The sequence below is a fragment of the Macaca thibetana genome, chromosome 6 (genome assembly GCF_024542745.1).
Source record: "Macaca thibetana thibetana isolate TM-01 chromosome 6, ASM2454274v1, whole genome shotgun sequence".
Lineage (NCBI taxonomy): Eukaryota > Metazoa > Chordata > Mammalia > Primates > Cercopithecidae > Macaca > Macaca thibetana.
The window spans coordinates 109,844,853-109,860,157 of NC_065583.1; the positions used below are offsets into that span (position 1 = coordinate 109,844,853).

The 15,305-nt window shown below is 40.4% G+C and overlaps 1 protein-coding gene across 1 annotated transcript in view; it reads right to left on the minus strand.

Annotated features, from left to right (window-relative positions):
- Nucleotides 1-630: 630 nt before the first annotated feature.
- The window catches only part of MCCC2 (methylcrotonyl-CoA carboxylase subunit 2), a 67,199-nt gene continuing 52,524 nt past the window's right edge, over nucleotides 631-15,305 (minus strand). The window contains exons 13-17 of the mRNA XM_050793558.1: nucleotides 12,756-12,822; nucleotides 9,776-9,932; nucleotides 8,845-8,959; nucleotides 6,562-6,647; nucleotides 631-2,595 (exon numbers count right to left, since the gene is read on the minus strand). Of these exons, the coding sequence (XP_050649515.1) occupies nucleotides 2,478-2,595; nucleotides 6,562-6,647; nucleotides 8,845-8,959; nucleotides 9,776-9,932; nucleotides 12,756-12,822 (543 nt within the window). The 3' untranslated portion in view covers nucleotides 631-2,477. The remainder of the gene's footprint in view (nucleotides 2,596-6,561; nucleotides 6,648-8,844; nucleotides 8,960-9,775; nucleotides 9,933-12,755; nucleotides 12,823-15,305) is intronic.

Consider the following 15,305-nt stretch of genomic DNA (forward strand, 5'->3'; position numbering starts at 1 on the left):
ATTCCAAGTAGCTCATATTATCCTTGCTGGAATTCATATTTATGATAGTCAAAATGCTAAAAAAAGTATTACCTATTTTGATAAGACAATTATAAATGTTTATTATTGGATAAAATATACAAAATAGAGCAAGGCGTAGTGGTGCAAGCTTGTCGTCCCAGCTACTTGGGAGGCTGAAGCAGGATTGCTTGAGCCCAGGAGTTCAAGTCCAGCCTGGGCAACACAGCAAGACCCTGCCTCTAGAAAAATAAATAAAAATCCAATTCACTTAAATGTGGTTTTATTGATGGCCAGTTTCTTCCCAGAAAGGCAAACGCAGTCCTAAAATATCCATGAATCCTTGACTTGTTAATGGTTCCTACTAAAGGACTATTACCTAGTCTTTACATAGAAAATTTTGTTTTGACATAGATGTGCATTTTCATTAAAATTTTAATGTAACTTACTATTTTAATATACTTAATGTGTTTCTTCTGAAAACATAACCTACCACTGAATTTGATCATCTATCTGTATTCTCCCCACAAAAACTAAATTGACTTCCTGATACACACTGAACGTCACACACAAATGTTTAAAATATTAAGTACACACAAATGTTTGAAATATTAAGTATCACAAACAAATGTCTGAAATATTGACTTTATTAGGAAAACATCTGATAGTTCTATTCGGTCATACAATCAATCACCTAATTTTAAAACTATGTGGCCGGAGGACATCAATTACAATATGGATTTTTCATTCATTCAACATATATTTGAGCACCTACAAGTGCCAGGCATTGGAGGTACAGGGTAAACGGGAGGATCCTTGCTCTCACGGAGCTTACATTCTAGCAGGAGGACAATATGAAAGAAATGTGTATAGTAAAATGATGAGTTTACGACAAAGGAAGTAGATAGTGTTTCACAAGAGCATAGAGTAGAGAAGCTAAGGGAGGTCACAGAGACATCCCTAAGGAAGTGGAGCTTAAACTGAGAGAAGCAAGTGCTTAAACTGAAGGATGTGTTGAAGAAGACGGGAGAGTAGAACAATTTGGGCAGAGGGAACCTTATGGACCCTAAGGTGGGAAGGTTCAAAGAACTGAAAGACAGCTAGAACAGCTGGAGCCATTCTCCTGTGCAAAGAGGAGTCAAAGAAAAAAGATTAAAGATGTGAAGGTTAAGATCTTGGTGGCATTCAGGGATTGGTACTTCTACAAGAAATCACTGAAGGGAGCACCATGTGACATTACTTTTCACTTCAGGATGGCCTACTCCAGGGGGTAGACTGGACTAGTAAGACTGGAGGCAGATAGACCTCTTCTAAGGCCTGTGAGAGTGAAAGACAAAAATAAGTGGGGGAATTCAGGGGATAGTGAAAATCAGTAGGGCTTAACAAGCAAGCTAGAGGTTCCTCCACAACAACCAATACAGATGTCCAGTAGACCTATTGGATATGCAGGCCTGCAGCTCAGGGGAGAGCTGGGTTAAGAACTGTCAAGGCAGTAATCATCTGCATTTAGATGGCAATTGAAGCCATGACAGGGGCTGAAATGGCCCAGCAAGAGTAAATCAAACCATGAGAATCACATACATTTAAGAATAAGGAAACATGGCCAGGTGTGGTGGCTCATGCCTGTAATCCCAGCACTTTGGGAGGCTGAGGCGGGTGGATCACTTGAAGTCAGGAGTTCGAGACCAGCCTGGGCAACATAGTGAAACCCCATCTCTACTAAAAATACAAAATTTAGCTGAGTGTGGTGGCGCATGCCTATAGTCCCAGCTACTTGGGAGGCTGAGGCACAAGAATCGCTTGAACCTGGGAGGTGGAGGCTGAAGTGAGCCGAGATCATGCCACTGCATTCTAGCCTGAGCAACAGAGAAACACCCTGTCTCAAAAAAAAAAAAAAAAAAAAAAAAAAAGAATAAGGAGATGTCACAGGCTAGAGGGAGGGGGAAATGGGAGCACTACTGTTTGAATGGTATAATTTCAGTGTGGGACTGAGAACAAATTCTGGAGCTGAATGATGGTGATGGCTGCACAGCAGTGTGAGAGCACTTTATGCCACTGAAGTAACAGACGCCTGTCAAAAATAAGCCTGCTAAAATATCACCAAGCATAACCAGCAAAACAATCATTTCAGTGAAAATACAACTTCATATTAATCATCTCAATAATACAGATTACAGAACTGAGTTTACAGATTATAGAAATTTTCATACCTTGTGGGTCAGAAAGGATAACTGTAAATTACTGTCTCCACTTTATGGGTGGTAAAACTGAGCTACAGAGAAGATTCTCTGAGAAAATTTAAAAGGAATTGACGTTCATTAAATAAATATCCTCGCTGATTTTTTTAAGGTAGAAAAGTACAATGCACTGTGTTAAAAAAATTACTGTAATAGCCTCATGTTCGAGAAGTCTAAATTTCTAAGGTTACTACATGTATTAATTTTTGGTACATGTCCAACAGAAAACATCCTTTATTCCAGTTACATCCTGAAGATACCGAAGTCAGTCTTCTCTATTGGTGCGTTGAGGGCTGCACTAAAACTGAGACCCAAGACCAGTCTGGTGTCTGCTGGATCAATGATCCCATCATCCCACACCCTGACAAAAGAAGAAACAAAGAGTTATGAATTTACCATCGAACTACCATTTATACACTCTCCACGCGCAGAAATGCCAAGAAAGTTTTCCTTCAGGTAATATATGAATCTACTGATTAGCATCCACAACAGAAACTATGTTCAAGACAGAGGGGGAAAAGGTGGAAAAAAATGATACGACTTTCATCCCAGGCCACCACAGAATGTCATGTCTTAAGGCTTAAGGAACTACTTTTACAAGAGATCTCAAAGTAACCCCTGGTTTGAAAATATGTTTACTTATTTCAGGAAAAATTTTCCTATTCCTTTTCTTCCCACACAAATATACAAACCAAGTTGGTGTATTCTGTCATTAATATGGAGAACCATATATATCCAGGTAATAACTTCAAACTTCACTGGAAAAGGTATATTCCCCAACCCCCCCCCAAACTCTTAAGGAACTATGAAAATTATTGAATAGGCTTCAGTACATTTTATTTATTATTATTATTATTGTTATTTGAGATGGAGTCTTGCTCTGTCACCCAGGCTGGAGTGCAGTGCAGTGGCATAATTTCGGTTCACTGCAACCTCTGCCCTCTGGATTCAAGCAATTCTCCTGCCTCAGCCTCCCTAGCAGCTGGTATTACAGGAATGCGCTACTGCACCTGGCTAATTTTTGTATTTTTAGAAGAGATGGTTTTTCGCCATGTTGGCCAGGCTGGTTTCGAACTCCTGACCTCAGGTGATCCGCCCACCTCGGCCTCCCAAAGTGCTGTAATTACAGGTGTGAGCCACCGCACCTGGCCAGCTTCAGTACATTTTATTAATAAAATAGACATCTTCAAATGTAGGTCTTTATTTTTTGCTACAATAGGAAAAACAGGAACTTTAAACTGCTTGCGGAAGAAACTTTTAAGTAGAAATTTTAGTTTCCTTTTCATTGACAATCTCAAATGTATAAGGAAAAATGACTGAGAAATATTATTTTTCAAAGGTTATTAGCAGGTGGCAGTTTGCTTTTTTTATACAAACTCCCTTCAGTATCGGAACCTGGCATCAATTATTAAACCGTTCTTACATTGACAGACATGAATCAAATCTTTGCTCATAAAACATTCATAGTAGGGACCCTAAAGTATCAACACCCAATAAAAAGAAAGCCATTCTTGTCATCGGCAATCAGGCGAATTGATTACACTCCCTTCTGAAGCCTGCAGCACATCAAGCATGGTGATGAAGGGGCTGCCTAATAATGTTCATTAAAAAGACTGCCCCAGGTAAGACGCGCTAATGAAACGCCTGATACAAGTTTGATTATAAAAACAACTGAGCAGAAGCAAATTGGCACGCTACATATATAACCTATTAGGATTAAGGAAAACATTGTAGGTTACAGTAACTGATCATGACAAGCTTTGTCTCTGAAAAGACAGACCTAGCCATGTTCAAACCTAAGCAGGTCAGGGAATTTTACTGTGAAGCTGAGATTTACTAAACCCAAGGAAGGTAAACTGGCTTGGAAATCCTTTCAGCTTTGAAAGAAAGCTGCTGTCTCCATGCCACCAACTGTTTCAACAGAAGGGTTAAACATCTACAGATCCGGCCAGGCAGGGTGGCTCACACCTGTAATCCCAGTACTTTGGGAGGCCAAGGCGGGTGGTTCACATGAGGTTGGGAGTTTGAGACCAGCCTGACCAACATGGAGAAACCCTATCTCTATTAAAAATACAAAATTAGCCAGGTGTGGTGGTGCATGCCTGTAATCCCAGCTACTCGGGAGGCTGAGGCAGAAGAATCCCTTGAACCCAGAAGGCAGAGGTTGCGGTGAGCTGAGATCAGGCCACTGCACTCCAGCCTGGGTAAGAGCAAAACTCTGTCTCAAAAAAACAAAAAACTACAGATCCACAGAAAGCTTTACTGTCTGTTAACATTTATTTCCAAAGATAAGTCTCTCTGGGCCATTTACTCTTCTGCCTTGAATGTAATCCATTAAAAATAATAATAATAATAATAATGTTAGTATGAAAATAATAACTCTTTCGCAAGAGATGACTTATCTTAGCCAGGGCTGAAAAACAAGCTAATGGCTCACACCAAATACGCAATTTTTCAAACTTTAATATTTCAGCTGTCCCTGTGTATTTCAGTCAAAATCCTATGTGGAAAAGAAAACTATAGAAAAGCTTGACAATATATATTTTATATTTCATCTCAAACCTCTTATATGGCTTTCTATTGCTTCTTTCCATTTACTGGCTACTATATGTCTGTTTACATGATGATCAAATCAGGAACATGTTTAGCTCTCAAAGACTATAAAATATTTTGCTCTTAATTAAATGAATCAAACCACCACAACAAAATATACCTGCAAATTTGTTTGTAAAAATATATATTTAGCAAAAGACCTTTTAAAAATCCCAAATGCTGACCACCCATGATTACAGGTGGCTCACACCTGTAATCCTAGCACTTTGAGAGGTTGAGGCAGGATCACTCAAGCTCAGGCATTCAAGACCAGCCTGGCCAACATGGTGAAACCCCCTCTCTACAAAAAATACAAAAAAATTAGCCAGGAGTGGTGGCACATGCCTGTAGTCCCAGCTTTGGAGGCTGACGCAAGACGATTGCTTGAGTCCGGGAGGGAGAGATTGCAGTGAGCTGAGATCACGTCACTGTACTCCAACCTGGGCGACAGAGTGAGACTCTGTCTTTAAAGAAAACAAAACAAAACACATACACACACCCAAATGGTATTATTTATCTCCTCAAACTAATTATGTTCTTGAAAATCAGTATGTTTTGTCTTTGTATCCACCAAGGAACCATTCAAATAATTGTAATGGACTCTAACTTTTGCCTTTTTTTTTTTTTTTTTTTTTTTTTGAGATAGGGCCTTGTTCAGTCACCCAGGCTGGAGCACAGTAGCATGATCTCGGCTCACTGCAGCCTTGACCTCCCAGGTTCAACTGATCTACTTGCCTCAGCACCCTGAGTAGCTGGGACTACAGGTGCACACCACCACACCTGGCTAATTTTTGTATATTTTTTTGTAGAGACCAGGTCTCGCCATGTTGCCCCACCGGTTTCAAACTCCTGGGCTCAAACAATCCGCCTGCCCTGGCCTTTCAAAGTGCTGGAAATATAAGTGTGAGCCACTGTGCCTGGCCTGATTTTCTTTTCTCTCCCCTCTCCTCTCCAGTTTGCCTTCGCCAGCATAAATTACAACATAAGCTAATTTTACAAGATGCAGAAAGAGTTACTTTCTTTTTTCCATCTGCCCAAGGGATGAAAGGAAGACATGAAGCTTAGATTAGTCTTCAGAAGGCAGAACACTAAAGTTGTTGAAGACAGATGTGAAAGCAGGCACCAGCGGGTCTTCAGCTGGGACAGGCATGATAATTTATTACCTCATTAAGTGGTGTAAGAAACAAACAGAGCCAACAGCAGCAATGGTCTGTGAGGTAATTATTTGGCGCTGACACACAGACCCTGGCAGCGACTAATCACCTTCCAAACGTACAAGCATGCTTGTCAACAGATGCCAGTAAGTGTTCAAGCAGTCTCATGCTTAAAATGGGGTAACAACAAAATGATCAAGAAGAGGGGTTTTTAAGCAAAAATTAGAACTGCTGAAGTAACATAGCCAGCTTATAACTTATTCTCAGCTCCTAGCATGGCCCACCTCGGGCTGCAGGACCCCTGCGGGCCCCAGACACCTCAACTAGGGGCAAGACAAGAGAAGCGGGAATCAGACCAGTGGTGGTGAGTCCACAGCGCAGGGACGCTGGGAGGAGGGGTGGCATTTCAGCAGTAGCCATTCACATTGTAAAGAAACAACAGTACAAAATTAAGTGTGTCCACAGGTTATTCTCCAGTTCCTATGAATGCTGGACCATCCTGACTACATAGAGCTCTGTAAAGCTGCTCCCCTAAACACCATCTACACCCATCAGGGAGTTAGTGATGTTCTGGCCCCCACCTTGCACTGGAATAGTAAGGGTTCCCCTCCTCTTCAAACTTCTTAATGATGGGCTCTTTTAAAGCTGCTTCATCAGCACTGGAGAACTAAAGGAAAAAAGGCCATGAGTAAGTCAGCTTCAGTGAACAACTGGCCCTGTTTAGATCATCTCAATTCAAAAGAAACAACAGATTTCATGAATAATAATGTTACAACTAACATGTGCATGGTGATGTACAAATTACAAGTGATCATTAACATACATGCTCTCGCCTAAGACATGAGTATCAAGTGAGTGCCCCATCCCATCTCTCCTAGCAGAGAAAATATCCTGAGGCTATTTCACATAAGGTGAAAACCCAGGGTACTGTGTATCACAACAGGTTACAATAATGGATGTGAATTACACAACCTAACAAAAGGGCTGCATTACACTTAGCAGCCTCCAGTTAACAACGTGGAGAAGTATGAGATTTTCATTTAAAATAGCCAAAATTTAAAACTTAAGCTTAAATGTTTAAGTTTAAAGGGGTAGTATACCAACCAAATCTTGAATAACATTTTCAGTCAAGTTCCCGGAGAACTGAAAGATATTTTTCCCTAATTAAGAATTTCACAGCCTTCCCATCAGTATTACAAGGATCAAGTGATAATTAATTCAGATGTAAAAATCTTCAGAACTTAATTTGAAACCCTGAAAAATATTTTCAACTCAAAAAGCAACTCGACACCAGAAACAAATGACTTATTCCAAAAAAAAAAAAAACCCTACCTTCTTTTGTGTAAATACGTTAATACCTTAATATCATTTTCTAGGTCATGAATTCTAAGGGAGAACCATTAACACACTGTGCTTTCCTTTCCTATATGAAAATGAATGAACTCAAGTATCTGTATATTGAAGTAATCAAAGAACAACTACTTAATGAGAGATCACCATGCTAGGCTTCATAGAGTTTCAGACATGTCTTTGAAGTATCAGGTAGAATTTCATATACCACCTCCCCCGCCCACACCCCCACACGCCAACCACTCGCACAAAAGCAAAGCTATCCATTTCCTTTGACAGTAATAGGTACTAAAGTGAATCTGAAACCTCAATGTAAGCCTCCAGAGTTCCCTGTGCTTGGAAAAGACAACTAGGGATGTGAGGCATGGGTGGATGCATTCAGGGAGGCAGAAACCACCCTCTGGCTTTACAGTACCTCACTCCACAATCTAGGTGGAAGACCTGATGATTCCTGCACAGAGCAGACAGGGCTCCCTTCATTTCATTCCTTCCCATAATGAGACAACAGTGCACTTAAGCAACTTCAGGAACACACATCCATCATCTTCCTACTTGGTACTTACACAAGAGTTAAAAGTTGTAACTAATAAAAATTAATGCAAAATTTCAAAACAATCTCCAACAGAGACACAAACAAAAGAATTCATTTTAAAAGCAGCTGCTTGCTGATTTGCCTTTTATCAAGTTTCCACTGCCCTTTCCATTTTTCTTCATTTATACACAGGATAATGTTATTCAATTCTCAATAGATGACGGAGCCCTCCCACTCAGGGTATCCTTAACAACAATCTAAAAGTAAAATAGAAAGAACAAAATTCTGCTGCTTTTGGTCATAAAATCAAAGTAGTACATCAGACTTATTTAAATCTCACTAAGTACAAATGACTAAGAATCAAACATCTTTATGCCTCAGATACTTACTGGCAGTTTCTAAAGTGTTTTCTTGGCTGGGCACAGTGGCACACACCTGTAATCCCAGCACTTTGGGAGGTGGGCGGATTACTTGAGGTCAGGAGTTTGAGAGTAGCCTGGCCAACATAGTGAAACCCCGTCTCTACTAAAAATACAAAAATTAGTCTGGCGTGGGGGCGCATGCCTGTTATCCCAGCTTCTCAGGAGGCTGAGGCATGAGAATCGCTTGAACCCAGGAGGCGGAGGCTGCAGCGAACTGAGATTGCAGCACTGCACTCCAGCCTGGGTGACAGAGCAAGACTCTGTCTTAAAAATTAAAAATAAGAAAACAAAGTGTTTTCTTGGAAATTCTGAAAAAATTTTAAATGGCCACAAAGAAGGTACCCCATATGAAACGGCTTTAAAAAGAAAAAGAACAGAAATCCTGTGAGCCTCGATTGCTGGAACAACTTCCAGGGCAGCACCGTCTAAATATGGCCAGGCAGCGTGTGCCAGGTCCCCAGCCACGAACACTAAGGGCTTCCGAGCATGCTGCTCCTTGACTCCAGGGTGTTTATAGTGAGAGGCAAACCCAGGGAGAAACAAGAGAAAATGACACTGACCTGCTTTCCTTCCCGGGCTCTTTGGTCCTTTGCTATTGTGGCCAACACATTGGCTGCCTGCTCTCCTCCCATCACTGAGATACGAGCATTTGGCCAAATGTAGAGAAATCTTGGGCTGGGAGAAAAAAAGAAATAATAAGCAAGTTAAGTCAATATACAACATAGATTTTCAGAGGCCCATGTTTGCCTTTTAAATTAGTGGTTCCTGATTCTGGCTGCACATTACAATAATCTGTGGAGCTTTCACAAATATACAAATGCCTGGAACCCACCCCAGACTAGACTCCAGAGGAGGGGCCTGAGCACAGACGGGACTTCTAAGTTCTCCATGTAATTCTGGGTATAAAAGTGTTGATAATATCCTCTCATGATCTACGGTCATGTCCTGTTTTCCATTCCTGATAGTGGTCCTATGTGCCATCTCTCTTTATTTTTTAGTTTAAGCACAGGATTATCAAGTTTGTTAACCTTTCAAATCAACCAACTTTGGGCTATGCTGATTCTTCTATCTGATGTCTGCTCTTCATTATATCCTTTCTATTTGTCACGGGTTTAACATGCTGTTCTTTGAACCTCCCACAGCTGAAGTCTTAGCTCATTGACTTGCAGTCTTACTTCTTTTCCCATATATGCCTTTAAGGCTACATACCTTTCTCAGAGCCAGACTTTAGCTGCATTGCACAAATCTTAATGTGTGGCATTTTCATTATCAGCTATTTCAAGTATTTCTTGACTCCCATTGTAGATTTCTTCCAAATAACACCTTTGGCACTAAATTTCATTTCACCCCTCCAGATGATACAAATTATGGTATAATTGATTGAGATCTGGAAATGGCATTCTGTGTTTCAAATAAACCTGAAATAAACTGACCATGTATTTTACACTCAAAGTATGTTTCTTTGTTTCAGAGAAAATCATGACACCCTACCTATATGCTCTGCCACACATCCCATAGTTTCCAGCTCCGTACGAGCCCCCAATGATGAGGGTTATCTTAGGCACTTGGGCACAGGCCACAGCGGTCACCATCTTGGCACCATCCTTGGTAATTCCTTCAGCTTCATACTCTCTACCAACCATAAATCCTGAGAGAAGGATCAGAAAGACAGCCTCTGGGTGATGGGATTAATATGTGGAATGCAATTCCACCAAAAGGACATCTTGTTTTACTAAACTCATTTTACTAAACGCCTCTCGCCTTAAGAAAATGTATATATGTGAAACATACCCTTAAAAAGTTTGCTTTGAAAGGATAAAATAAAGTTTTCTCTAATCACTTTCTAAATTTTCTTAAAGCAGTTCATCTGGATGCACATAGAAACCTTCAAACAATATGAGGATGCAATCTATCTTCAAGAGATGATCTTGGCTGGATGCTATGACTCACCCCCATAATACCAACAATTTGGGAAGCCTAAGCGGGAGGATCACTTGAAGCCAGGCGTTTGAGACCAGCCTGGGCAACAAAGCGAGACCCTACCTCTATTTAAAAATAAATAAAGAAAACTTTTTAAAAAAGAGATGATGTCAAAGAAGCAGCTTGATGCTGAAAAGAATGTGACATGCCTAGCCAAGGACAAAGTGCTGTGATGAGCCCAACAATGAGGGCTTCAGCCTTCACTGACCTGGTTTTAAAACAGACTGTTCTTTCTAAAGTGATGCTTTAAAACTTTGATGACATAAAGATGAATATTTCACAGAGATGCTAACAGTCCCTGCCAGTGACTCAATAGCAAGGTTAAAAAGAAACTATTTTTCCATTTCAATACAGGATCCTTCTATTTCTTCAAGCCCCTAGCTCTCTGGAGGCTGCTCTGTAACTTCACTGCCTTCCAGAACTTGGGTTCCTCTTTCTCCACCTTATAACACTGAGTTGGGCTTCACTTGTCTCCTTCCCCCACCCAGTCTCCAGCGAAGGCATTTCTTCCATCTGTGGACCTGCACACTCACCTGCCTCACTGACTGTCACTATCCCTGGTTTGCCAAACTCCAGTATCTGGTCATCCAATTCAACCCAACCAGTTCCTCCAGAGCACGTGCCCCTCCTGCACTCACCACAGGAAAGGCAGCACAGCCCATTACTTGGCACCATCTGCTTCCTGCAGCTACCCTACTCAGCTGGACCCTAGAAAAGCTCAGAAACTCCTCAATCTCCCCAGCCTTGACTCCACTGTAACATTCCCACGATACCTACTTCAAATATCAGTTGTCTTCCAGTTCTCACCGCACCCAACCCGACCCACCACCCCTCTCTTCTCTGGAGGGGATCCTGCCTTCAAAAAGACGAGTGAAGCTTCTCACTTGGCTTTCTCAAATCCTTCTTCTTCCCATCTTAAGAAAACTGCATAATCATGCTCCCCATCTTCCTTTACTCTTGAAGAAAAAGGAAAAAATCAGAGGTACTCGAAGACTGTCACTGAACCTTCTCTTCTCTCAGGGGGGTTCTTATCTATTCCCACAGCTTTAAAATCACCTCCATATTCGGATGACATCTACATTTTCATCTCTACCTAAAACACCTCTTCTGTGCTGAGACTTATCCACCTGTCTACGATATGCCTCCAGGTGAATATCGCACAGGAATCTCAAATGCAATGCTGAAAAACTAAACTCAACCCAACAGGGCCAAAACAAAACAAAAATGTAGATATCTTCAAACCACAGAGTTTTAACTGCGTGGTGGTTAACAATCCAGGAATCATTATTAGAAACAAGAACTCTGGTATAGTTAGGCTTCAGAATCCTTTCTATCTGCCCTCTTACATAGGTTGCCACATAGGACCCTCTTAGGCTGCCATTTGGATATAACTTCTCTCAACACTCATCTAACCAAATACGAACCTAAGTAGCTCACAGGATGAAGAAGCTTTAGCACCAGTACTATTTCAAGTCCTGTTGACTTCCAAGAGCCTGACTCTTCCTTCTCATAGAGGCTTGCCTGATCCCAACAACTACTAAGAGCCTCTCCTTCCTTTGAAGCTGAGGTAGCCTGGGATGGGGGAGGCTGTTTTCTGCTAACCAACATATCTGAGTGCCTTGTATATGTCAGACACTCTGCAACATATAATGAAGGATACCAGAGAATCAGAGAATTCTTATGAAAGAGAACTCTTGAACCATAACAGACCTTAAAAATAAATGTATCCACCATGTTCAGGTCATCTCTGGAGTATGAAGTCCAGAGAGGTGACGTATCTCACACTTTGGTCATACAATTCTTTGGGGCCAAAACTCAAATCCCCAGACTTTGGATCAGGGTATACACATACATTTTAAAATGATGTTGCTTCAAGTAGAATTAACTGTACAATAAAAGGGAAGACCATAGCATGTGTCTGAAATCTTGAGGAGGAGGAACAGAGTCCTGGAAAAAGCATGATGCTCTCTTCAGTGATCAGATCATGCTCCTGCTGCTTTCTGGGTGTGTGGCTGTGCACACACAGGAGTAAAGGATGGCCATGTGAATGCTGATCATGTATATAACTCAGAAATGGCTTTGCTTAGAAAATATGAATAATCAGCCAGGTGTGGTGGCTTACACTTGTAATCCCAGCACTTAGGGAGGCCAAGGCAGGCAGATCACTTGAGCTCAGGAGTTTGAGACCAGTCTGGGCAACGTGGTCTGGGTGAAACTATGTCTCTACAAAAATACAAAAATTAACCAGGCATGGTGGCACATGCCTGCAGGCCCAGCTATTTGAGGGAAAGAAAATATGGATAATCTCCTCAGAATATTTAACATTCATGAAGAAAAGTGCTAACTCTTAAAGGGCCTCCAGAAAGAGCATGTCCAGTAGAACTTACTGCTCTGATGAAGTGGTCTACATGTGTGCTGTCCAATACATCAGCCACACTGATGGTACAGCTCTGGAATCAATACAACCAAACTGATTAAGCTATTTTCTTACCAGTAACATTTTGAAGGAATAGCAGAGGAATATTTCTTTGGCAGCATACCTGGATAAAGTGAGTACCCTATAAGCAAATAACAAAAATCTTTTTAAAAGGGAATTAACTCTATTATCATCATGCATTCTACAAATACCACAACTTCAGCCAAATACAAGAAAGAATACTCCCCTTTAAAATTTTTTCTCTTATTAATTTTCTTTTTTTTTTCTTTTTAAGAAACATGGTCTCACTCTGTTGCCCAGGCTGGAGTACAGTGGCACAATTATAGCTCACTGCAGCTCAAACTCCTGGGCTCAAGCAATCCTCCTGCCTCAGCCTCCTGAGTAGCTGGAACTACAGGTATGTGCCACCACTCCTGGCTAAGAATACCCTTTGTTTGGCTAGTCTTACCTTATAGTAAGAGTACAGTGCTACTCCATTGTCAATAGGATATGTAACTGTAGGTCTGTACTATCCTCGTTTTCACAATCACCTGTATAATCACTGGCACATGGCTCTAAGACTATTGTGTCAAGGATGAAGCAAAGGCCGGGCGTGGTGGCTCATGCCTGTAATCCCAGCACTTTGGGAGGCAGAGGCAGGTGGATCATGAGGTCAGGAGATCGAGACCATCCTGGCTAACATGGTGAAACGCCATCTCTACTAAAAATACAAAAAAATTAGCCGGGCATGGTGGCAGGCGCCTGTAGTCCCAGCTACTCGGAAGGCTGAGGCAGGAGAACGGCGTGAACCTGGGAGGAGAAGCTTGCAGTGAGCCGAGATCTCGTCACTGCACTCCAGCCTGGGCAACACAGCGAGACTCCAAGGAAAGAAAAGAGAAAGAAAAGACGAAAGAAAAGAAAAGAGAAAAGAAAAAGGAAGGAAGGAAGGAAGGAAGGAAGGAAGGAAGGAAGGAAGGAAGGAAGGAAGGAAGGAGGGAGGGGGAGGGAGGGAGGGAGGGAGGGAGGGAGGGAGGGAGGGAGGAAGGAAGGAAGCAAGGAAGGAAGGAAGCAAGGAAGGAAAGAGAAAGAAAGAAGGAAAGAAAGAAGGAAGGAAGGAAGGAAGGAAGGAAGGAAAGAAAGAAAGAAAGAAAAGAAAGAAAGAAAGAAAGAAAGAAAGAAAGAAAGAAAGAAAGAAAGAAAGAAAGAAAGAAAGAAAGAAAGAAAGAAAGAAAGAAAGAAAGAAAGAAAGAAGGAAGGAAGGAAAGAGAAAGAAAGAAAGAAAGAAAGAGGTCAATCACTAACATTGTAAACAGCAAGTGAAACTTAAGTAACAGAAAAGAAATAACTGATGCCAATGAGAATTGCTGAACTCTGCTATATGATAATTCTCTAGTTCTCCACTTTAGAAAAGCCAGAATATAAACCCTCCCAGCATATGAAGGATGACATTTCCGTTTTGATGATCATCTGAAATTCTTTCATGCATCAAGATTATAGTAAATACATCTTTCTTGCCAACATTCCCCAGATAAATGGGATTTTAGATTAGATGAGTGATAGAGATCTTCTAACCTTGAATTTAGGAAATTATTTAATCATACAAAAATACAGCTATTCCTTCCCTAAAGATTGTATGAGTAAGGAAACTCTTATAAGCCATTTCCTTTATGTTTTACTCTGAAGATCTCTTTACGTCTGCTGGAAATGCCTTGTCAGGTACAAAACCGCAAAGTAATTGCTCGACTTCAATATGACTACATTTACAAGAATGAGAAAATCACACAGACCTTTGGGGCTTATTTCAACAAATGAAATGTCAGGCGGAGGCCAAACGTAACTCCTCAGGGGTTTCTTTGTGCCAAGCTGACACATAAAGCCAGGCAGAGTTTGTTTGGACTCAGTCTGACATTTCCTCTATTGAAATAAATGTATATTCATTAAAAGTCATTATTTCAGGAATATCTAATATTTTGAGAAATACTGTCTATATACTATTAAATGAAAACATGCAAAACCTCTCTATATATAGCATATCAATTTTTTAAAAAGGGAAACTATTAAGAAAAAATAATAAAATGTTACTAAAAGCTATTTCTGGTATAATTATAAGTGATTTTTTATTTATATTTTCTTTACTTTTAATTCCTTGTTCTCATTTTATCATTGAGTTGAAGGAGTAATAATAAATGGCAGAATACAGAAACCAAATTTATTGATAAAAAATTTCACAAAAGACAAATTCTTCCTCAATTAGGGTATTAAAGAGCTTAGCTGCCTATTACCTGCATCAATAAAGAGACCTTTGACCCTGTTATTTCAAGAGAAAAAGCAATACTAAACATATTTTTTCTTAAGGAAACATTTTATTTCCCGAAGCAGTTTGGTGAATTAAAATTTTTTTAAAGACATTTTTATCAAATAAGTATATGAATTATATTTATCCAAGTTTAGGTAAATCTGAGACGATATATGAAATCAAATAATAACCAAGCGAAAAGATATTCAAGAACTCCCTCTTTCTTTTGCTGTCTTGGAGTTAAATTAAATAATGATAATAATAAACAAAAAGAATTTCCTTTTTTAAAGCCATGGGTCCAGTAACAAAGACCCACTATTCCCATTTCC